Source organism: Corvus hawaiiensis, chromosome Z (assembly GCF_020740725.1).
Source record: "Corvus hawaiiensis isolate bCorHaw1 chromosome Z, bCorHaw1.pri.cur, whole genome shotgun sequence".
In the NCBI taxonomy this organism is placed as follows: Eukaryota; Metazoa; Chordata; class Aves; order Passeriformes; family Corvidae; genus Corvus; species Corvus hawaiiensis.
The window spans coordinates 16,773,065-16,796,623 of record NC_063255.1 but is presented as its reverse complement, the minus strand read 5'-3'; the positions used below and the strand labels follow the sequence as shown (position 1 = coordinate 16,796,623).

General features: G+C 44.0%; 2 protein-coding genes across 4 annotated transcripts in view; one reads left to right on the top strand and one right to left on the bottom strand.

Moving 5' to 3' along the window:
* DCAF12 (DDB1 and CUL4 associated factor 12) overlaps positions 1-11,702 on the bottom strand; it is a 33,397-nt gene extending 21,695 nt beyond the window's left edge. Inside the window, exons 1-3 of the mRNA XM_048291004.1 lie at positions 11,475-11,702; positions 10,388-10,642; positions 95-301 (exon numbers count right to left, since the gene is read on the bottom strand). Of these exons, the coding sequence (XP_048146961.1) occupies positions 95-301; positions 10,388-10,642; positions 11,475-11,555 (543 nt within the window). The 5' untranslated portion in view covers positions 11,556-11,702. The remainder of the gene's footprint in view (positions 1-94; positions 302-10,387; positions 10,643-11,474) is intronic.
* Positions 11,703-14,493: 2,791 nt separating this feature from the next.
* The window catches only part of UBAP1 (ubiquitin associated protein 1), a 33,854-nt gene continuing 24,788 nt past the window's right edge, over positions 14,494-23,559 (top strand). For 2 of the 3 annotated variants that reach the window (XM_048291398.1, XM_048291396.1), the window contains exon 1: positions 14,494-14,608. The gene's annotated coding sequence lies outside the window, so the exon portion shown is untranslated. Of the gene's footprint in view, positions 14,609-14,957; positions 15,082-23,559 lie in introns of those variants that run through there. The other variant, XM_048291397.1, reaches the window with a different exon arrangement.

Here is a 23,559-nt window from a genome sequence, read left to right as displayed (position 1 = left end):
ACTCCTAAATACTAACCTTGCTCTGACCATACACATTTCAAAGTAGTACCTTTTTAAGTGACAGAATAAACTTTCCCCAGATATTCTCACTTACATCTCCCACACAGACAGGATCAAGTGTAGGCAGACGATAAATTGCAAGACTGTTGGGGTTGTCTCCACCTGTGGCCAGGAGGGTCCTCGAGGGGTTGATCTCAATGGCATGAATGCCACATCCCTGCTGGTTCACCATGCCGGGTTCACGATCCTTCAGGATAGGAATCTTGGTAATTTGACCAGTCTGGACATCTACTACAAATAACTGGGGGGGAAAAAAACCAGACATGTAAGTCATCATCAAACAGATAAGAAAAACAAGATGGTCAAATATCCTCCCTATTTTGAACTGACATTCTTTTTGAGTTGAAATCCACAAATGCTTCAAGGATGGCTGAAAAATGCATAAATTCCTTCTTAAAACAGGTTAAGTAACAATTACAGTGGGTTTTATTTCAATCATCCCATTTCATTTTCACAGTAATGGAAGGGAGAAGAGAGAAATCTGTCATGAGGTTCCCACTTGAAAAAAAAAAGCCTTTGAATATAAAACTCTTTTCCCTGTTCAGTAGGACAAAACAGTATTGTTTTTCAATTTCTATGTACCACAGTGAGAAAAAAACCCCACCTCAGAAGAGCCATTAAGCCCTATGGGACTTAGCACGATTCTCCCACCTCCCAGATACCACACTTACCATGAAGTTTTGGCTTTGGCAGACTGACAGTTTATAAATCTATGCAACTGGAATTTATTTTCTGGTGATACACAGAGAATAGTAACTAAATACAGTACTGCCAGTGCAAACATCTGAAAAAAAAGATTTAGCTATATACCTCATCCTGCAAAAAGACAAGAAATTAGAGCAATATGTCACTGACATCGTATCAGAAAACTCTGTACTAAAGCCTTACAACTCTTCAAACAGACATTATACCCAGAGTTATGTCAGTTCAGACATATACAACCACAAGGTTACAGTTTAAACCAGAATAAAGGTTTACATTGCCTGCCAAAGTGTACTTTCATTTGGGAGGCTCATGCGCAGGGTCATTTCACAGATGGCTTCCCAGAGAGCAGCTGCACTGACAGTCAAATAGGTCTAACAGAGGAGACAAAGCCCTGTGAGAGAACATGAGTGAAGCAAGGAAATGGAGGATCTCAAGCTGACTTGGCACTAAGGAAAGTGATGAAGAATTCACAGCTCAGGATTATAATTAAATTCTACATCATCTTTAGTCTGTTCATTCTATAACTAAGAACGTTGTCTCAAAACCTCTAGAAGTGAACCAAGGAGGATAACAGTAATAACAAAAACCCTCAATACAATTTTAAAAATACACACCTCAAGGAAATTGTTCTGAAATCCTTTTCCAGACATTTCTAGAAGAACAGAAGAGAAATCTAGGGGTTCTCAGAGAGAAGTTATACATGCTTTTGGTGAACTCTTACAGAACATAGATCTGTTCTTTAATGAAAGTATAAGATAAATAACATCAAGATAATTCAGCAGCATATCTATTACTTGATGTACTGAACTAGCAGAATATTAACGTCCTATCAAAACCTGACAAAGTACGGTACGTTACACACATTCCACAGAGAAAGCTGAAATCTCCTCATTGCTATTTGCATGTTGTGTCTAGAATTATGCATCACCTTCAACCTGCAATTGATTGTAGGCAGCAGTCTTGCACAGATGACTGCTCCTACAGAGACTGCATTTTCATGTTTACTTTTTTATTTTGCACACAATTGTGGTGTATGGCAACAGCTGAGCTGTAGCTGAGGGGAAGGAGGCACTCCTCACTCGTCCCAAGCCTGACAACGCCTTCACTGCCAGAGACAGCTGGTAAAAACACAATGCACACAACAGTCCCTCTGCCCTAACCTGAAAATTAACACCTGCACTGAAGGACCAGGATCAGTAATTCCCTCTCCTCTCATCCTTCTTTGTCCTTCCCATGTGAGTGCATATCCCCTTTTCCCCCCAGTGTTTCTTTCCAGCAGAAACGCCCAATTCCATCCCCTATCCTCCTTCAACTACTGAAAAAACCCTAAACCCTAAACAAATTAACAGTTTAGTAGTTAGGATTAAGGCTTGCAGGTGTCAGCTGCAGGTCCTAATATTGACACCACAAGTACTAATTAAGAACAAAACAAATCCACACCTAAGGATGTTCATGGACTCAAAAGAATTGTACTTCAGCTGTAACAGATTCATACTTGGAAGAGCAGGTAAACTGGTATGGGGACTGAAATTAAAACCCTTTGCACTCTCTAGTCTGACACCCTTGTCATACACCTGTGTTGGTTAATAAAGACTTACCCTAACACAAAATACCTTTGCCTAAACTCCAAATTAATTGGACTAAAAAGATAAAGAACTTAAACTTTGCACATATAAGGGACTGGCTATGTTCTGGCTGTAAAGGTCTGAGCAGTAAGTTCTCCACTTGCTTGGTGAGGAACTCCAGTAGTTTAAAAACAACCACAACCTACTTCGAGTAAAATAAACAACCACTGCTTGCATACACTGAGATTCTTGCATCACCTGAGGCATCACAGGAAGCCAAAAGCTCACACTTGAAAGCTGCACCTCTAACTGCCCAGAAATCATCCCTGTAAATCCAGCACACAGAAAGCAAGATAAGCCAAACAGTCGCTAGATACTTTTAAAGCCAGAAAGGGAGAAATGTTAAGAAACAAGAGAAACACCCAGTTAAGAGTACACAAAACTTCAATACCATTTCAAGAGTTTTAAAGACACCAGAGAAAATAAAAAACTAAATATTTTCTACTGTTGAATTAAGTACTTCTGCAAACACCTTCAAAGCAGCGTGGACTTAAAGAGTCCTAACAAAGTCCTGATAACTGAACCATACAGTAATCTTCTCTGTTATCTGAAACAGGAATAAGAACTTTTTTCCAAGCTACTCATTATATAGAAACTAAAAACCAGCCCACAATGTTTTTACCAGACATAAAAAAACCCCACCAGGCTCCAAACACTCATCTGCGCATATTTGTCTCTTGATTTTAAGCTTTGCACAAAATTCAGTTCTTCTAGTAAAACATGTCTTTGGTATGCCAAATAACTTAATATCCAGGATTTACCAAATCTGGATTGCTTCGGCCATCTGACAGAACTGCAAGGACCACACTTCATCTGTGAGAATCACAGCAGGCTCAGCTGTTGTGTTCTCTGCCAGACAACACTGCTCTAACAAGGAAACAGGCTGGATGACACGGAAGAGAGAAATCCATCTTCCCTTTTTTAAAAGCAGTTTAGATGTACAGCTTGCAGCAGTGCTATTACTCAAGAATCAAGGCAGACAAGCATGGTTACAGTTGACATAGCCATGAAACTTCATGATCTTTGCATATTTACAGAGATTGATAGCTGTATGCTTATTTTTCTTTTGGCTTGCAGAAGTGGTGAGAAGTCATTTTGGCAAATGGCTTCCCTGCAATTACTATATGGCTGTCCTCTTGCCTGCCCAACCTGCTTACGATCAAGTCAACCAAGAAACTACCTCGCTTCACTGATGAGGGAAGTTCATTAATCAGCTTGCCGAAAGTAAAGACTGTGACAGGGAACAGAGTATCCAAGGATGAGAGTATGAACTGCAAAACCCATTATATTCTTATATGCCAGACTGAGAGCAGAATGGTTTGCCATGTTTTTTCATTTTTTGACCTGCCTTTCAGGGGACAATAATTCAGGGGGAAGAAACACCTAGAAAGCTAACAATCCATTAGAGATAAATTCCCTTCCCATCTTCAACTGAAAACATTCCCTTTAAGCAGCAAGATTAGAAAAGAGGTATATGAAATGCCATTTCAAGGGCACATAGACTCTTGTGCCTTCAGCTGCTACCCCTGCACAAAAACCAGCAGATGAACAGGCAGCCCTACCCTATCTTTTAGTTGACTGTATAAATCCATCAGAACAAAAATAAAGGGTGCCATCCTGTTTTTATTACATAAGCAGGATGGATGGAGATTTAAAAGCACAAATAACATGCACAAAAGAGACTGCTCATTTTTATGCAAGAGCTCACAACATGCTCTGTGCACCGGCTCTTCACACAGTGCTCTCAGAAATCACGGGCACATTCTTGTCATTCGTAGTAACTTTTGAAAGAAACCCAACACAAATACACTGCCCTGCTAAAAATAGTCACTAAGAGAGAATCAATCACGTTTAAGTTTCACAACTGGCTTAAGCTTGTCTTTGAGAATCCCCATGCCTCCTCCTCACCATCTACCCAAACAGTCTCATCACCCTTGTGACAGCAACTAGTGCTCAAGTAGCTGCAGGGTCAACTGGATAGTATCTCTACCTTGGTGAAACCAACCCTACAAGAAAACCTGTCTGCACACAAAGCAGCAAGCTGATCCAGCTGACTCCCTTGCAACACGCACATCAGTGCTAGCCCAAACGAGCAGGTGGCAACATCCACTTCTGCAACAGCACGACTCCAGACCAGCTGAGGCTGGTCACAAAAAGATCTCACCCTCAGCCAAGTTGGAAAATTATTACTTGTTCTACTACAAATATGTTTCTTGCTAACAAAACAACACAAGAAGACAATTATTGTGTTGTTACATAATACTATTGCTGGTCACAGCTGAGTAGCACTGACTGATTTTTCCAAGTTCTCAGCCTTGACTTTTATTCACATTGTAAATATCTCTCCTTTCTGTTCATAAAACACTTGGCATCAGGTTCTTTGCTCTGTAACAATACAGATTTACTAATATATGCCAAGCCCCAAAGAAACATGGACACTTTAAACTATCAAACTGGCATCATATGTCTGCTTTCTGCTGAAGGTCAAAATAAAGAAGCATAGAATGGTTTGGGTTGCGAGGAACATTTAAAGGTTGTCTTGTCCAAGTGCCCAGCAGTGAGCGGGAACATCAGCTAGACCAGGTTGCTCAGAAACCTGTTGTTGCATGTTTCCATGGATTTAGCACCCAGAAGCTCTGTGGGCAACCCATAACAGTGTGTCACTACCCAGATGGTAAAGAATAATAGTCTTCCTTGTATCGAGTGTGACTCTGCCCTTTTTTAGTTGAAAACTATTACATCTTTTCCAGTCACTGCAAGCCCTGTTCAATTCATCTGTCCCCATCTTTTTTATAAGTCCCCTTTAGGTACTGGAAGTACCTTTAGGTACTCCTCAGAGCCTTCTCTTCTCCAGGCTGAACAACCAAAACTCTCTCAGCCTTTCCTTTAGGAGGTCCTCCAGCCCCCCAACAATCGTGGTAGCCTCCCCTCTGGAGTGGCTCCAGCAGGTCCCTGTCCCTCCTGTGCTGGCACCCCAGAGCTGGATGCAGTGCTCCAGGTGGGTCTCAGCAGAGCGGAGCAGAGGGGCACAATCCCCTCCCTCCCCTGCTGCCCACGGGGCTCTGGGTGCAGCCCAGGACACGTTTGGCTCTCTGGGCTGTGAGTGCCATGGCCGGGGCATGTCCAGCCTCTCACCCCCAGCACCCCCAAGTCCTTCTGGGCAGGGCTGCTCTGGGTGTGTTCATGCCCAGCCTGTGCTGATACTGGGGGTTGCCCTGACCCAGGTGCAGCACCTTGCACATGACCTTGAACTTTATGATGTTCCCATGGACCCACTCCTCGAGCTTGTCTGGGTCCCTCTGGATGGCATCCCATCCTTCAGGTGTTGTCATCAAACTTGCTGCGGGTGCACTTGATCCCTCTGTCTATGCCATTTATGAAGATATTAAAAAACACTGGTCCCAGAATGGATCTGTGAAAGACTCCTCTTGTCACTGATGTCCACTGGGACTCTGAGATACAGACCGCTACCCTCCCAATGTGATTATCCAACCAATGCCTCACCACCCAACAGTCCATCCCTCAAATCCATCTCCCTCCAATTTAAGAAAAGGATATTGTGGGGGACTGTGACAAAGGCTTCAGAGAAGTCCAGATAAATGACATCTCTAATCCCTTCCTTGTCCACTCCTGAGGTCACTGCATCACAGAAGGCCTCTGGTTTGTCAGGTAGGACTTACCCTTGTGAAGCCGTGCTGGTTACCTCCATTCACCTCCCTGTCCTCCATGTGCCTTACCAGAGTTTCTAGGAGGATCTGTTCCATGATCTTCCCAGGCACAGAGGGGGAGGCTGACAGACCAGTAGTTCCTGGAGTCCTCCTTTCTATCATTTCTCAAGATAAGTACAATGGCTTCCCTTTTCCAGTCACCTGGGGCTTCATCTGACTGCCATGACTTTTCAAGCATCACGGGGAATGGCAACTACATCAGCCACACGAACATGCACTAATCTTAGCACAAAACTTACTCACAGGTTATGCAGTAGAGGCAACTCAAGTGCGTAATGGCCTTACACATCCTTCTTGAAAGGGTCCAAAGCGAAACAATCCACAATATAAAGAAACCACCTAAGAAGTGAGGAGAGGTAAAAGCAGCCAGCAAGTTGGTTGACTTTGAATTCACATTTCCAGAGACAAGACCATGCAATCAGGCACTCCACCTTTCTGTGAAACTCTGAAGCACTACCAGCTAATACAGACTTTGATGTTACTGAATTTGTGCAGTGCCAAAATCACATTTAACATTTTTTATTTGCATTTTGCCCTCCACATTTAAATTCAGGGGACTGGAAGACAGTTAACACATACTGACAGATGGCAACAGATGGAGAAGTGACAGACTTTGTCTAAAGGGCATCCCTACGACTCACACCATACCTGGCACAGAAACTACCAGACAGACATGAGTATCATAAGCAGTTGACAGAAAAGCAAACACTCTTGAGACAAGAAACAATACCTGGCTATTTGCTCACAAGCCATTGAAAGAAACATGAATGGAGATATCAACCACAGGCATCAGAGGTTTATTTACACCAAGTTTTAGTCACTGTTCACTGGACTTTGAGTACAGCTACAAACTGGACGAGCATGACTTCTCATTCCCTACCTGTCATCAGAAATGTCATCTTGATGCTTTCTCACACGTGAAAAGCCAGAATACACATTAACTTGCAAAGCAAGGAGAAATAATTTTCCCCATAGACAGTTCATATTCACAGATGGAGGAGGAACTGCCCACTGTACTCTCACCACAACCCCAGGACTACAAGACTGGGCTGTAATTGTATAAGATGCACAGATATGGGATCTCTTATACAAGCTTAAAGTCTCTAGCAGGAAATGAGACCTGGTGATTTACAGCAGGGCAGCCAAGGCAGCAAAGGAATCTGCTGAAGAGAAAAACGGTTTCAGCCAGCATTCAGAAACCAACCCATGCATGCCTTGGAAAACCTGCCTCAGAAATCAGGAGAGAGCATTCAGAAAGAAGTTTTTAAACACAAATACATCTATTAGGCCTGCCTGGAAAAGGAAAAAAAAAACCAAACTAGATTCCAGGCAATTATATTCTCAAGCAACTGGAAACTAATTAGCTTCTTGTATTTAGGGAATGATTTACAGCTTTTATATTTTTTCATCCTTAACTTCAAAATTAGCGAAAGGATTATATCCTGAACAGGTACATGTAACTAACAGAGCAGAAGAGGCTGAAAAATTATGACTGAAACTTCTTTTTATACGCTACTTTATTCTTCCTAATTTCCTGAAATAGTAAAGAGAAAAAAAACCCCAAAAAACAAAGGAACCTTGTGTTCTGTGTTTTTGTCTGCCATAAGCCTGTCTCCTACCTATGTCTCAAGAGTTTCCCTATGAAGCCTGAACAGAAGACTGCAGATTACTGAACATATCTTCTTCTGAGACAGACAGTATCTTCTATATATCTCCATGGTATCAGTCTCTGGTAATTTAGATACCTGTCAGAACACACCCTAGACACATCAGAAGTTCCCTGCTCATTCATTTGAATTGGAAAAACATTAAGAAGCCCATTGCATGCAAGGTCTAGGAGATTCTTGCAAACAGGAATCCTGGCTCTGCAAAGCCCACGTGAAAAGTCGGGGTGATTTCATTTGAAATTTTAGGTGCCTGAATGCTTGTAATAGCTCCCATAATTCTAAATCTACCAGAAAAAGCACGCACCTTTAACAAAACACTAATGTCTGAAATACTTGATTTACAGCTGCCCAACTATGAGCATCACGATCCACTGGAGAAGAATAAAGTTATTTCACACCCTGGCATAATTTTAAGGATGAAAAGTTACTCCACATAATTAAACTAATTATAATCTTCATCAAAAAAGAGTAATTGACAGAGAGCTCCATATTCTCTTCAGTGTTTTTATAGTAACTAGTACTGCCAAGTGACTAAACCCAAACCTCCTCCTCTATGACAAGAGTGTATTTTTGTTTTGTCATTAAGAACAGTGAATCCTCCTGGCACTGCACAGTGAAGGGCAATTTATAAATTAAATGCTTAAAGCACTCAGTGCCACAGTCAGGCACTGATTAAAATAACTGCTATAGTTTATATTTTTCTCTTGTGTTAACTTTAATTAAGTGCAACTTGAATGCAGCAAACCTTGCTGAAGTGAACCAAGGTGTTTTAGATTTACTCCGAACTTGAATGCCACAACTTCAGCATATGAGAATCAGCCAATGAATTTTCTTTAATAGGTCACTCACTCAAGAAATTAGAGGCAAAAATCTCATAATTAGAGTGTAGAGTTTAATGCTTTACTTGTTCAAATGTGAACACAAAGCAAACAAGCTACAGCTATTACAGTATTCATAATTCATATATGATCTTCCACAAGACTGCACGGACTTCTTTAGCAATCAGTCTATTTTGCTCAATGACAGACAAGGTCCGTCTCTAACATTAAGTCTGGCTGTGGAAGAACACACTTGGTTGCAGCATGTGCAGAGGGAACAACAATACTGCTGAATCCCTCTTCAGCTCCATGATTGTTTGGACCCAAACAATTTTCTGCAAGGTTGCGTTAACAACCCACTTGCCCATTTATCTTTGCTGCAGATGCGCCAGAGCTACAAAAGTTACAGAACACAGCAAAATTTGCAGCTTTATAGAACACGCAGTTATCTTGCTAGAGTAAGCAAGATTTTTGGGAGCTTGTGTTTCAGCAGGAGTCTGTCTCCTGTAAGCAGCTCCACAACCAGTGCTGGCTGCTGACTGGCTGAGGAGATGAACATATGTGGAGAAAGTAGGCAGATTCTATTTTGGGCTTATTGCTGTTAAAACATTGCTTTGTTTATACAGTTAGGCCCTGCTTCTTAAGAGCTACTGCATGAAAGCCTCCCCCTGTGCAACTGTGAATAATAACAGAACATCTGAAATGGAGAAAAACCAGCCCACTGTCCCTTGCTGGTCAGACCAGTGTATGGCTTTGACGCAGAAAGATCTTGAGGCAAAGAAGCAATCACAGCAACTGATACACTCTGAGATTTAAGAGCTGCTTAATTTATGCAAACATTCCTTGTAACCCTGGATTCCCTTCTGTGACACCAATTAACCTCCAAAGGACCAATTTGGGATTTTGCACTAATTCAATCACGACTTCATGCATGAAATTGCCATCTCAGCCAACTAGCTTGGGATACTAACTCTGGTGGAGAGAGTATTACCTATGAAATATGATCTCCTCCACTTACTAATCCCACAGGATACCATTTTAACATTCCCCTGAAATGTTTCAAAGCATCACTTCAAGAACCTGAGGAGTTTTTAGTTTTTGTAAAAGCATGTAAAGATATATAAACAAGAGAAGCTATTTGAACAGTGGACACAGTTTTAGAGTGAAGAATTATGAAGTCAACAAGCAAAGGATAACACTGAAGATCTGAAACTCATTTTTTTTAAGCTTAGAACATTTCTGGCTGCTCTGACAAATATCTGGAGTTTAACCACAGTTTTATAACAACTTTTAAAAGCCATCAGCACAGAACCATATGTAAAACCAAACTGTGTAAGACTGAGCATAACAGAAAAAAGGAACCTTAGCAGCAAGTTCTGCCAAACACTGACACCCACCACTAGAAGCGCTAATACCTGTCCATTAGCTTCTCATCTGCAGGACAAAAGGAAAGTCCATTAGGTTCTCATCTGCAGGACAAAAGGAAAGATCCAACCGCAACGTTGCTCTTCATCCCACAAACAGGTGTAAATCGCTCAGTACAAATCACCCAGATGCTTCATGAGGTACCTCGCTGGGGCTCGTAGTGTCACATTTCCAGATGAGAACAAATCCTCCTTAAGCATTGCTTTCATTCGAAGTTAATTGTGCGCAATTTTGACTCCACTCCTAATTCCTAATGTTCTCCCTGGCCATCCACACACTTTGATTATGATAAGCATCATTTGAGGGTGGAGGTGGAATAATTAACAGAAGAAAGGGAAACAGCGAGAGGTGGCACTTACCGTGTTGCATTTTGTCCCACACACCACTTGTCGGTGGTTCAGCCACTGGGAGGCAAACACTTTATTGAGTGTTCCGAGGTGAAATTCCCGCTCCTTCAGGAGGCTGGGGAGCTGCTGGGCTGCGTATCCATGCAACAAGCGGTGGTAGCCGGACTCATTCTGCATCCGGACCTCTCTCCCTTTCACGTAGTACACCAGAGACCTTTTCACCGGCGGGAGCCTTTTCCTTTTGTGAACCGAGTGATCCCATCCATACTGTGGAAAATAAAGTTGGAAACCGGATAAAACAACTACAACAAACTTTAAGACACTACCCTTCCAAATTCAATATTCAATATCCATATTCCCCGCAAAACCCTGAAGCCTTCCAAACCACCCATGGAACACCGTGCATGGAAATTAACTCAGGAATGCTGACAGAGCCTTTAGCAGCGTGAAATTAAACATAAATATCTGCTAAAGGAGTAACACGGCGATGATATAACGACAGTCCACGGCGGTTGGCCACCGTTGGCACGCCAAATGCTCACGGGAAGAAGCGGAGCGCTTGGAACGGTAGAGGGGCGGCTCCAATAGCCCTCGCCCTCAGCTTGGCAGGCGTGGGGGTGACACCCAGGTGGCCCCCCGATACCGACCGCGGCACTCGGCCTCCTCCGACCGGGCCAGAGCCACCCAGCCATCATCGCTACGAGGAGCGACGGGCGAACGGCCGAACTCAACGGGGCACCGCGAGCCCCGGGGCGCGGGGAAAAAGGGGGTACTGACCCTGGGATCAGGGGCTCCTCCTCCCCCGTGACCCTGAAACTTGAGGGCTCCTCCTCCCCGGGTGACCCTGCGACTGGGGGCTGCCCCTCCTCGGGTGACAGCGAGACCCGGGACTCCTCCTCCCTGGCTGACACCGGGACCGTGGCTGCCCCTCCCCAGGACCCCCGACCCCCAGGACACCTTCCTTCCGCAAACCACGGACAGGGTCACCCCCCTTCCTCCCAGGCACCGGCACGTCCGCTCCGCCCCGGCAACCAGGGTTTCTCCCCCCTCCCACCACCGGGAACAAGCGCTTCTTCCCTATCCCCCCCTCACCCCTTACCTGCTCCCCCTGGAGTCCCCCGGTCCCCGCGGCGGCAGCCGCCGCCGCTTTCCGCTTCCTGCTAACTGTTTTCCGGGCCATAGTAGAAGGATGAGGAAGAGGATGCGGACGAGGAGCGGCCCCACATGGAGCGGGACGGGACGGTTCGGGGCATATGGAGCGGGACCGGGCCCGGGCTCTGTCCCTCAGGCCCCGCCGGCCGCGCCTCACGGCATTTTACAACACCACGGGGTTTAGGGTTTTTTTTCTCGTTTTTACGACAGTTGCGTCGCAGCTTTGCGGCGGCGACCCCGCCACGCCCTGCTGCTTTGTTGCCTAGCAACCGGACAGCAAGCTGGCCGCGCCCCCTCTGCTGTTGCCATGGCAGCGGAACCAGCGTGGAGCGGGTCCGGCGCCGCCTAGCGGCGGGGCGGGCTCAGTACAAGGAGGAGGTTCGGGAATCCCTCCCAGGAAGGGAGATTTTCCCAAACCCTTCGTGTTTGATCAGCCTCTCAGCGCCCCAGGAAAGCCGAGACACTTGTGCCCGACTAGTCTGTCAGGGTCTCAGTATGGGGACAGAATCACAGAATCAATTAGGTTGGAAAAGACCTCTAAGCTCATCCAGTCCAACTTACGACTGAACACCACCCTGTCAACCAGACCATGGCACTGAGTGCCACGTCCAGTCTTTCCCTAAAGGCGTCCAGGACAGTGACTCCACCACCTCCCTGAGTAGCTCATTCCCAATGTCTAATCACCCCTTCTGTGAAGAAATTCTTCCTAACGTCCAACTCTTCACTGAACAGTCCACTGGATCAGAAGGTGGTTCAACTTACTTGTTCAGGGTCACAAATACGAAATTCAGGGTTGCAAATACAAAAACCCCTTCGAGGGTTTCCACACCTTTAGCTGGCCTGTTGGCACCCCAGAAAAGATCCAGAAATGCACACCAAAAGCATGAGACCCTCTCCCACGCCTCCACAGTCGAGTATTCTACCCACTGTTAATGCTCTTAAAGGACTCACACCTTGAAGGACAGTCTACAGAATAATAATCTTATATTAATATAATAGAAAACTATGACAGGTTAAGGTTCAAAGATTGCTGGTGATAGTATCTGGCTGAAAAAACATATTCAGAGCAATCGAGATAAACAATCATCACACATAGAGCACAGTTCTTATGGGTTCAGCCTGATCAGTCAGTCAATCCCTGAAGTAACAATGGAATCTTCTCTAACTTCTCTCCTTTTTAAACTTACTTCTGTACTATTTTTGCACAAGCTTGAGTAACTCTAGTCATACATCATGTTCAGTGTGGGGTGGTTGTACCTTGGAGATGGGTAATGTCAATGTCACATTGTCACATCTGAGGTAACCTCTGGGATGGAGGTAGGCATTTATGATCTTGCCAGTTGCTGGTTCAGTTGCTGTTTTTTTCCCTTGGTTTTCAGCTGCTATCTGTACCACTGAGTTCTGCCTCTTGTAAGGATTTCAACGGAGCCTGGCCCTGGTGTCACCACTCTGCTCCAGCCTCCCTTTAGTCCCCTTCAGCATGGATTGTGTGTAGGAAGTTGGGCATGCTGACCACATCCCATCCAGGGAATCGCAACTGCACTTCACCCTGTAATTTCTGTACTACCTTCTGTTGGAATGCAAATATAACTCCCCGGTTTTCTCTAATTTTACCTCCAGTCATTTTCCCACACATTCCACCTGGGAAATTACTTATTGCTGGGGAATTAAAAAAAATACTGTGTATTTGCATTTCATTGCACCTCTTTGAGAGTCATGTGGAAGGAGTCCTTTTTCTGATGTCCACATGGCTCATACACTTTTTCTATGATTTCAGAGGCAAAGTTGCATGCGATCCAAACCCAGCATTTGCTACTTGCCAGTGGCATTGCAGAAACAAGAAATGAAAAGCATGTGATATGCAGACAGGCTTTAAGAAAAAGCCAGCTTCTGACCACCTGATATCTGATGGTGCCTCAAGACACATGGAATCAGTACACATTCTCCTGATACAACATTGGTTTCATGACCTTGATTCTGTGTTTTAATCCAACCAACTCCAAAGACAAAGGCGCTGTGAGAAGCCAAACTGGAAAAGAAACTATAAAAGAACCTCTCAAGCTTTCCAGTTTCCTCTGAGGATAAAAAGGGTAATTCCAGTTCGGCCATGATTTACCATGATTAATTCCCTTCTCCATAACCTCTCTCACATGCTCAACTACCACCCCCATTTTGGACAAAACCCCTCCATTTTGGAACAAGGACCACTCAAAAGGCCGCACATCCAGCGAGAATGTCCCCTGAGCCCCTCGGGAGGGTGAGGAGGCCATGGCTGCTGAGGGAAGGGGCTGAAGGGTATGGGGTGAAATGGCCACTCTGGGTCCCACTCACCACCCTCATCCAGCCCCTTGGGGAGCTTGGCACGGTGCCCAGCTGGGAGAGGGACAGGAGGTGCTGGAGGAGCTCCTGGGCAGGGCAGGAGCTGGGGACAGACCCCCGGGCACCACAGGGATGGTGACAGGGGCAGGGCAGGGGCAAGGCAGGGACAGAGACAGGGAGAGGGACAGCGATGGCACAGGGAATGGGACAGGGGCAGGGGCAGGTAAAGGGATAGGGGCAGGAGCAGGGACAGGGGCAGGGAAGGGACAGGACAGGGATGGGGATGGAACAGGCACGAGCAGGGACAAGGGCAGGGACAGGGGCTGGGAAAGAGATGGATCGGGGCAGGATGAGGGATGCAACAGGGACAGCGGCTGGTAAGGGGATGGAACAGGGAAGGGATGAGATAGGGACAGGGATGGGACAGTGACAGGGTCAGCGGCTGGCAAAGGCAGGGGACAGCGACGGGAACAGCGACGGGAACAGCGACACGGCTGCGACACGGACACGCCCCAGCCCCGCCCCGCCCCTCGAGGAAGAGGCGTGGCTCCGCCTTCGCCCCGCCCCCTCCCACTGCGATGACATCACCGCCCACCGCTCCCGATTGGCCGGGCGGGCGCAGGTGACGTCGCGGAGTGACGCCATCCCGCCGGCGGGGCCCAGACAAGATGGCGTCGCCCGGGGCCGGCGGCGCCGAGCGGGGCCCGTAGGAACGGCGGGCGGTGACCGCGGGCGGCGGAACAGCGGGGCCGGGGGCCGCAGGTACCAGGCGGGACTGGGGGGCCGCAGGTGCTGAGTGGGGCAACGGGGCTGGGGCGCTGCAGGTACAGGCGGGACCGCGGGGGCCGCAGGTAGCGGGCGGGGGCAGGCGGGGACGGACCTCGCCCCTTCCTCTTCTCTGGAGACAGGGACCCTCCGCTCCCGCTCGGTACAGCCGCTCTGAGGTGCCGGCACTCGGCCCTGGGCTGGACCGGCGGAGCAAGGTGGGGGGTGACGCTCCTGTCGCTCCTGCTTTCCAGCAGTTTCCGGGACTGCCGGAGCCAAGGGAATGTCTTTCTGCCTAGTAACCCCTGATGAGTTTGCCTTTGATGAGTTTGCTCAGTGGTTGTTGAAATCCGAGTAAGCTGTTGGTGTCCGTGATGTTCGGAAGTGCCTGCCCGCAGTAACTAAATCGGTGAAGAACCAAAACATCTGATTTTCTTTGGGAGTGTGGTGTGTGTCGACTCTGCTTTCAGGTAACTTGTTAATTTTTGCTTCCTGTGCTGTGAAAATTACGGTGCTCATCTGCCCTATGCCACTTGTGACTTTAGAGTTCTGCCAAATCACAGAGTAGTCTCTGTTTGGCTGCATCTCCTTGTAGGCTAAAGATCATCTTTATTTCATGGGTTGTAGTCCTAAACTTCTCTGTTTATGCTTATCATCCATTTCTGGATCTTTTCCAGTTAGCTATTCTGCTTTTTGACTACATCTTTCTCAGAGTTTGAGATGCAGACATCCCATGGATATACATTGGTGTAAGAATACTTCAGTTTAGTTGTTTCTAACTTCCTGATAATGCTTTGTGTTCCCTTTAGCTGAGTGCTTGCTTGAAATAAGACATTCCGTGCATTTATTTATTTATTTATATTTAGTGTGATTAAAGGGCTGTCTTCCTGTGTTTTGATAGCTCAAAATTTATCCTACTAAAGAGAAAGTTAGGTTGCTTTGTTGTTTTCTTTTTTCAAATTAGTAGAAGAAATGACAATAGATGGAAATAAGTAGCCACTTTATCCACTGTTTTTATTCCCCATGTCATTAAACATTCCAAACAAGTGAAAAAACCCCCAGTCATACAGAAATGTTACGACACTGATGCTGTCTCATTAGAGTGGAGATATGCAGGTGGACTCTGGCACTTGGCTGTGGAACTGATGTAGCTGCCATCCTGGACCTAGTAAAATGTATTTGTGTTGGATTTAAACACTTTGAGGTTGGTATTCCTAAATTGCTCTCTTTGGCAAGTGAGTGTTGCCAAACTAAGGGGCAACTGGGTTGTGCTTGATGATGCAGCTTCAGTGGCTGTGCTGCTGATGGAAGGCTTGCTGCATTCCACTGCCTGTTATGGGACTAAGAGGCTTTTGTGGGAGCTTGGTGAGGGGAATCTTACTCCTACTCCAGCTGTGATCCAGGGTGTTAAAGAAAAAGAGGAAGTGGTGCAGTTAGCCAGACCTCTTCCTCACCTTCCCTTATTAGCCTTGGAGCATGGGGCTTTCTGCCCCGGTGCAGGCACTCCTGCAGCTGCTGGTTTCCTGGCATTTTTCAGGCAAGAGAGGGGAATAACTGTTTTGGCCTCCTCCCCTTTTCTCCACAGGAAAATCTGAGTAGCTGTGCAGGATTCACGGGCAGTAAGTAGGGTGGGCTGACGTGCTCCCTGTGGCAGCAGCACACGGAGTGTTCTGAGGCGTGTGCAGGTTGGTGTTAGGTTACAGCACCACGAAGAACTGCTGCTTAATGACTTCAGTTTCCTGTACACACAGAGCTGCAGTTCAGAAGTGCCACTGGTTCTTAAGGTCACCGTTGCCACTGGGTGGCTTAAAACTTTTAGGCAAAACCCTTAATTCTAAAGGTAGGGAGACAAGAAAGTATGTGATTTTTAAACAGCTTTTGCAAGTTTGCGGTTTAGTCTCAGAAACAAAACTGAAAGTGATGGTCCTTTCCTTGCCTCACCACCTTACTTGGCCTGCACGTTTGATATCTCCTTTTGTGTGGTTTTTTTTTTTCCTGTGCATGGCCTGTGGAACAAAGGAGTCAGGGAAGAAGTTGCTGCTACTAAAGTCAGACACTGTGCCGTTCAAGTGTGAGCTGAAAGAAAGGGACATCAAACTTTAAAGGGAGAAACTCTCAGACCTAAGATATGTGAATCAATAAGTGTTAGTTTCTCTTTAATGAAGAGAACTTAAATTTTCAGAATATTCAAAGAATGTACTGGTCAGCTGGGAGACTTATTGTATAATTTATGCTGATGGATAGAAAAATCGTCATGGTGAAAAATCGTCAAAAACACGTGGAAAACCTCCATCTCCATTATTCACATGCTGTTTTGTTATCCTCGAGACAAAAACCAGTAACTGACAGAATGGAGTCAGGTTTCTGGACTAATCCAGCCTCATCTGTCACACTGTGGCAGCCGGAGCCGTTTTGGCTGGTGCTGGTGGCAGAAGTGTGGTAATGACCCTGAAGGTATCACCTTACTCATCCTCCTTTTTAATTTGTGTAAGCTTATGGTTTCCTGTTGCTTTCACAAACTCTAGGGATTGATAATTTGTTTAATTGATAATTGTTGTCCATATCCAGTCTCTCTATAATGAGTTTTTAACAGCAGTCTGTTCCTGTATTTTGCAGTTGATGCTGGGTTGAATATTTTGATAATTTGATCTGTGAGAAATTTAGTTTTTCTTATTACATGGAACTTTGTCCAACCTTCTCTGGTGTTTTGTTTCTAGCATAATCACTCCCAGTCTCTTCAATCATGAATTCCAGAGTTTCAGCCGTCAATTTTAAATTATCTATTTAAAATTGATCAGTGCAATTCAGATCAATGTCAGCATAAGGAAGGTCTAGTGGAGCCATAATTGGAAAGCTCTGAAGCTGTTCATGAAAACAGTTCTTTGAAGGAAAGGCAAAGAAGGTTTGTTTACAATTTATAAATAGTTTTCTTATTTGAAAAAGTAGGCCTTCTAGGATGCATCAAAGGTTTGTTTCTCTTCCCTGCATTGTGTATGCTTACTCTGTCAACTGGGAAAGCAAGGCTATTGATCTTGCAGCATGTACCACTCTGCAATCGACCCTTGGGATTAGTGCAGTTGATCGATACAAGCCTGAGCTCACAGTTGTTGTGTGTTAGCTGCTTAGGTAGGTAATCCTCTCTGGTATGCAAGTGCATTGCTTAATGCTTTGACCCTCTGACTTGGTTTGAATAAGCTCGTGTTCTGTGTCCCTAATGACCTTTTGCAGTCAGTGTAGTCTTGTGCTGAGGTCACCATCAGAACCTAAGCACTGGAGGCTTTCCCTCTCTCAAGTCATGAGGTTTATTCCACGTCCTTGTGTGCAAAGGCTTTTTTCTTAAATGTTAAGAAATGCTGTCTTTCCTGTGGATGGGAAACTTTTAAAGGACAGATTGTATGCCCAGACTCGGTTTGGTTTGTGTTTTTTTAATTTTTGAAAGCTCCAAGGTCTTTCCAGAATCCCTTAAGCTTGCAATGTACTTGAAACACAGAATTATATCAGAAGGGGAACATAATATCATTGCTCTGATTTAGGCTTAAATCATCCCTTCTAGAAGAAAAGCAGATTTGTTCAAAATGCCATGTTGCATTTAGCAGCATTACAGTTTGTAACTGACTGGGCTTGTATTTTCTCAGCTGCATTTTGTGTCAAAGTCTTACGTGAGAGTAACATTTTAAATCAGAAGAAAGTGAGTGCTATTCAAGATGTAGTAAGTTCTTCATCTGGAGGACAATCTGCAGCATGTCAGTATACTTTATGTACTTAGCTGTTGGTTCTTGGTATAGTGGAAAGTAGTAGTAAAGAGTTGTGAGCTCTTGTCTGGTCTGTGTTGCTGGAGCTCAGCATTTTTGGTAAGTATCTCCTAGATTATGTGAAAGATTTTATTTTTAAGCCCCTTCCTTATGTATATGTTTGTGCTTGCACCATCTGACATCTCTATGCTAGCAGCAGAGAAAGCCATGACTGAAATAAGTGGTGAGATTTATTCTCTGGTTTTGGGAGGATATGTTTCAAAGGGTGCCTGTTACCAGTTGTGCTGTGTCATGTTTTAGCTCCATGCGTAATTTAGACACAGGGAAGTGCTTATGTGTTTGATGCACCTCATCAATTCTGAGTATTAAAATAAAACTAGATTCCTAGTTTATTAACACTCTCAGAAGTACTTTTTAAAACTTTAAATGTTTACTTTTGTGATACAGCAAAGCCACACTGGGTTCCACCCTAATGACTCATACCATCATGTGGTGTCCTTGCATAGTAGTGTGTAATAATTTGACGTAGAAATATAGGAGGCATGTGTAGGAGGGAAGGGACTCTTGAATAAAATCACCATTAATCATCTGGAATAAAACTATGTTTGGTGAAAAAGGGCAGAAAAGCTTTATGCTGCATAACCTCTGAGGAAAGAATGTGTTCTTAATCTTTTAATTAAGTATTGTATCACCACAAGCAGTTTGTTGCCAGTTTATGTGACTTCTTGGTAGAAAATAGCTGAAGGATTATTGAGTTTCATTTTGCTTGCTGTGTTTGTAACAATATACAAAAGAAGTGTTTCCAGAAAGTACCTTTATATTCTTTATTAAGGAGGAGGGGGAAAAAATAGTACCTGTAGTTTTAGGCTTCATTCTTGCTTTTGGGAGGGAGCCTAGTACATATTTCTGTTTACTTACCTGGAAGTCTTAAACAGTCTTAGATCACTGAATTTCAGTGCTTAGTAATTTAACGTCTTTTTTGCAAAGAAAATGCGAGAAAAGACAGTAAAAAGTTTGTTGCTTTTAGCTAACACTGTTGAATATTTCTGAGTTTGTAAGCAAAGGGAGAGCTATCAAATTCAAGTATAAATGTAAAAGTAATACTCTTATGGTCTGTAATCTCATCTGTATGAAGGTCTTAACTTAAAAAGCCTTAAAAAAATGCAGTTTACAGAATCCACAATTATATTATAAGATGAAAGATAAATGAAGGAAGACAAAGGTGGAGAAGTTGATTTTGGCTTGAATGGCGAGGTGGTCTGAGCTGCTTTTGGAGCTGGGGGTGGACTCTGGAAACACATTTGGTTGGCAAAATGACTGTGATGGCTGTTTTTGTGGTGTGGTAATGTCACCCTGTTCATACTGAGCTCCCATATTGCATACACAGTTATTGTACACTTCTGAAGGTCTGCCTGTCTATGGGGTGTTCTGTATGTGTTACGATACTGGAGATGAACAGTTGAAATATAACCATGTTTAGTGCAGGCAATCTGGCTGTACTCTGGATAAATTGGTTCTGCCGAGTAATGTAAAAGGTTTTCTCACTTTGCCTTCAAGCTGGGAGAGAAGGTGTGTATCCAATTTATGCCAATGTTCATTCAAGGCAAATTTCTCCTGTAAATTGATGTTGATCTAAATGTGATACTCATATTCTGTCGTTAGGTAGCATTGGATTAATTTCCTAAAGTAAGATGGATTGAATCAGACATGTGGGTTTATGAGAGAGGCAGGCTGGGCCTGATTCTCAGGTTACAGGAGAAAATCTGATTTCTCAGAGGAGGAATGGTCAGCCCACAGTCTTACCACTTTGCTTCTGAAAAACAGAAATCATCTTGCTACCTTGTCATGATTATTACGATGGTCCACTGAGAGAGATCTCTGTGCTGTCAGCAGTCCTGTGTTCTTGCCAACCTTAAATGTTTAGAGAGGAAAATCTGTGGGATGACCCTTGGGTGGCCATGGGGCAACTTCATCCAGCAACCTACTCTGGTCTAGTTATAAAAAAAAGTAAGGCTAGATTGCTGAAGCTGAGTCAGATCTGTCAAAATGTCCTGAGAAAATTAAGCTAATGCATCTCTGAAGGTTTCTTTTTGCACATAAAATGAGCCATTTCTGTTTAGTTATTCATTGCTTTAAGTGTTCTGGGGCTTACATTCATTCCTATATCTGCTGAAGAACTTCCTGATGTGCAGGGAAAAAGTATATACCACTAAGTGAGACAGGATATATAGTATATAACAAAATTACAGACTTAAATTAATTTGAAGTAGTAACCTAGAAATAAAGTTTGGACTACACCAAATTTCATACTCAAATCCAGAGGGCTTTTATAGTAAGATGAAAAAGACTGAATAGGAGTAACTTGGTAGGGAATAGATACTGTTCCAAAGTTGAGAGACTGCAGTGAGATTCCTGAGGTAGGTGTGAGTTTGGGATTTGGAAAACACAGGTTTTGTTCTGACTTTGCTGCTGGCTGAGCTGGATGACTGTGGGCAAACTGCTTCAGCTTTGTGTCTTATTCCTCATACCTGCAGAAGAGGGACGGTGTCACTGCTGGTTAAGTGCCTTGACAAGTATTCTGGAGTTTCATATAAGATCTAGGCAGTGCTGAGGGTATAGGGGAATTTCAGCAAAACTACTTTCCCCTCAGGGGAAAGAAATGAATGAGAAGTTTGTAATTCCCAGCATTACAAATATCCTGTAGGTTTCTAGATTTCATCTGAAAGCAGTGTCTTTCCATGTCTTTGGTTTCTTTTCTATTTTCCATTCTACTTGAGCACCAAAAGTTCAGTATCCTTATGCCCTTACTGTTGGGAGGCTTGTAATTGTGTGTGTGTGTGTCACTCCTACTACCTTGCAAGTCTGTGGATTTTGTTCTGTGCATTTGTGATAGAAAGTTCACTCTCTAAGTGCAGACTTTTACACTACTCCTTAAACTTACCTGCCCAAACATTAAGTGCAAGTGTAGGATTGCAGTGCTGGGAGTGCAGACTTGTTGTCTTACACAGAGAAAGCACACCCTTTCAGTTTGTTTTAAGTGAGGAAATTTAAATCTTAAAACTAATTTTAAATGGAAACAGTAGGAATTAAGGTAGGTAGGTGAGGAGATTATTTTATGATGTTTAGGGACCTACTGATCATCTTGTGTGAATGTGGCAGGAAGGGAGGAATGGCACCTGCGGTATAGAAAGACTTTCTGAAGCATTATGTGAAGGTGAGTGTAGCAGCTGGAGCATCCTTGAAAGTTACATCTCAAGGATTGAGTAGTTGCTGTGCTTTCCTTCTCAGAGGGTGAGGATTGTCTGCGTGTTTGTGTATCTTCACTGCTACTAACCTCAGCTGCAGCAGTTGCACACATAGAGTTAACCTTGTTTAACATGTGTACAGTCTTTCTCTCTGTTCCCTCTTCCTTTCCTGAACTTTTCAATCTGTTATTGGATTACAGGCTGAACCATATTTCCATTTAAGCAGCCCCTAATAGCGGGGCATTTGCTACTTGAGAACTACAAAATTAAGAGATTGCAAGGAAGATGTTTCTGCTCAGGACTGAGTATGCTGCCCTCAGGTAGTGTGGGCCGATGAAGTTTTCTAATATAAAACACAGCAAGCAGCTAATTTACTTATCATAGTCTTGTTTTGGAATAGATCCACTATAGCTGAGGGCAATTCCAGTTTCACTTCACTGCTCAAAGATAATTTTTTACTTTTCTATGCTAGACAAGCTTGCTCAAGGCAGCTTACCTTCCTGTGTTCCAAATTACTTCAGTTTCAGAAGTATACCCAGTGTGGGTACCACCAGTTTGCTGAGCTGTTGAAGTGTCTGCTGCCGTTTTCATATACAGAGCATTTATTTTTTTGATAGCTGGTAATGATGCTTCTATTACTATGTGTTTTTAAAGGGCAGAACATCATCTTTGTAGCAGTTCCAGCCTCTTTTAAAGTTAACAAGCCAGTGCAAGAAATAATTAAGAAGTTACTATTCACTTTAAATCAGTTTCCTGCTCTTAATGCTCTGTTATGCACCAGTTCCATGTTAATTAAAACAAGTGAAATTTTTTCATCTTAAAACATGACTTCTAGTAGTGAATTTAATTTGGTGTTGTCTACCCATAGTATTTCCCATCTAGGTCGTCTTTCTAATGCAGTTGTTCAGTCCTGTTTGGACTGAGTGAGAAAACTTCAAAGCAGGATGGACTGTTACTATGCCTAGAGATGAAACAAGATTGGTTCTTGGGCATTACTGCAATGGGACCATCTTTTCATTTGCTTGATACATTTTTTAATGTTAGTTTGACTTCTTTGTTCTGTTGAGTTGGTCAGGTAAGCAGTATGTCCCTGAGGCGGCCTCAGCTCAGTGAATGTAACACAGTAGCTGAAGTGAGTGTTCATCTTGAAGAGTGATAAGGGTTTGGTTTTTTCTGGTCTTTGAGTTTCATCCTTCAGTGCAGCAAAACTTGGCATTTTTTCAGATGTTTACTTCTGTCTATGCTTATTTTCTTGTCTCAGTCTTAATAAGATGGGTTGGATGAAGACAGATGCCTAAATAGGAGTGACACATGAATTAAGGACAGAATGAGTTGGTGTTGGAAGCTGAGGCTGTACCAGTGACATGTTGGTGTGTTGAAGAAAATGCATAAACCCCAGAAAAAGTCAAATAAGATTGTGAAGAATGTCACACCTGTGGCATCTAAGATGCAGTTCAGGTTTCTCACATTAGCACTGTCAAAGCAAGGCAAACCAAGCCCCATGAGGTATGTTTTGAGAATCAGTGAGATTTAAGATAGTGTGGGTTTGTTGTCACTTCACAGAAGAGTGTTTTGGAGACCACACTTTTCCAGGTATCCTGTTACCTCCTAGTTGCTTCAAGAGTATGAAGTGTTTAGGGCTTTTCCTTCCATGTATCTCAAAGTGTATATTTGGAGAAAGATTAATTTATGGTGAATTTGAGTGTTTCTTGGAAAATAGCAACACTGAAAGATGAAACTGAAAAGAGGGAAGATTGAGAGTGAACATAAGGAATAAATGAGGGTGGTGAGGACCTGAACAGGTTGCCCTGGGAAGTTGTAGGTAGCTCATCCCTGGAGGTGTTCCAGGCCGGGCTGGATGGGGCTTTGAGAAACCTGGTCAAAAAAGATACCCTTGGCTATGTGACAGAATGTGTGGACTAGATGATCTTTGAAGGTTCGTCCCTTCCAA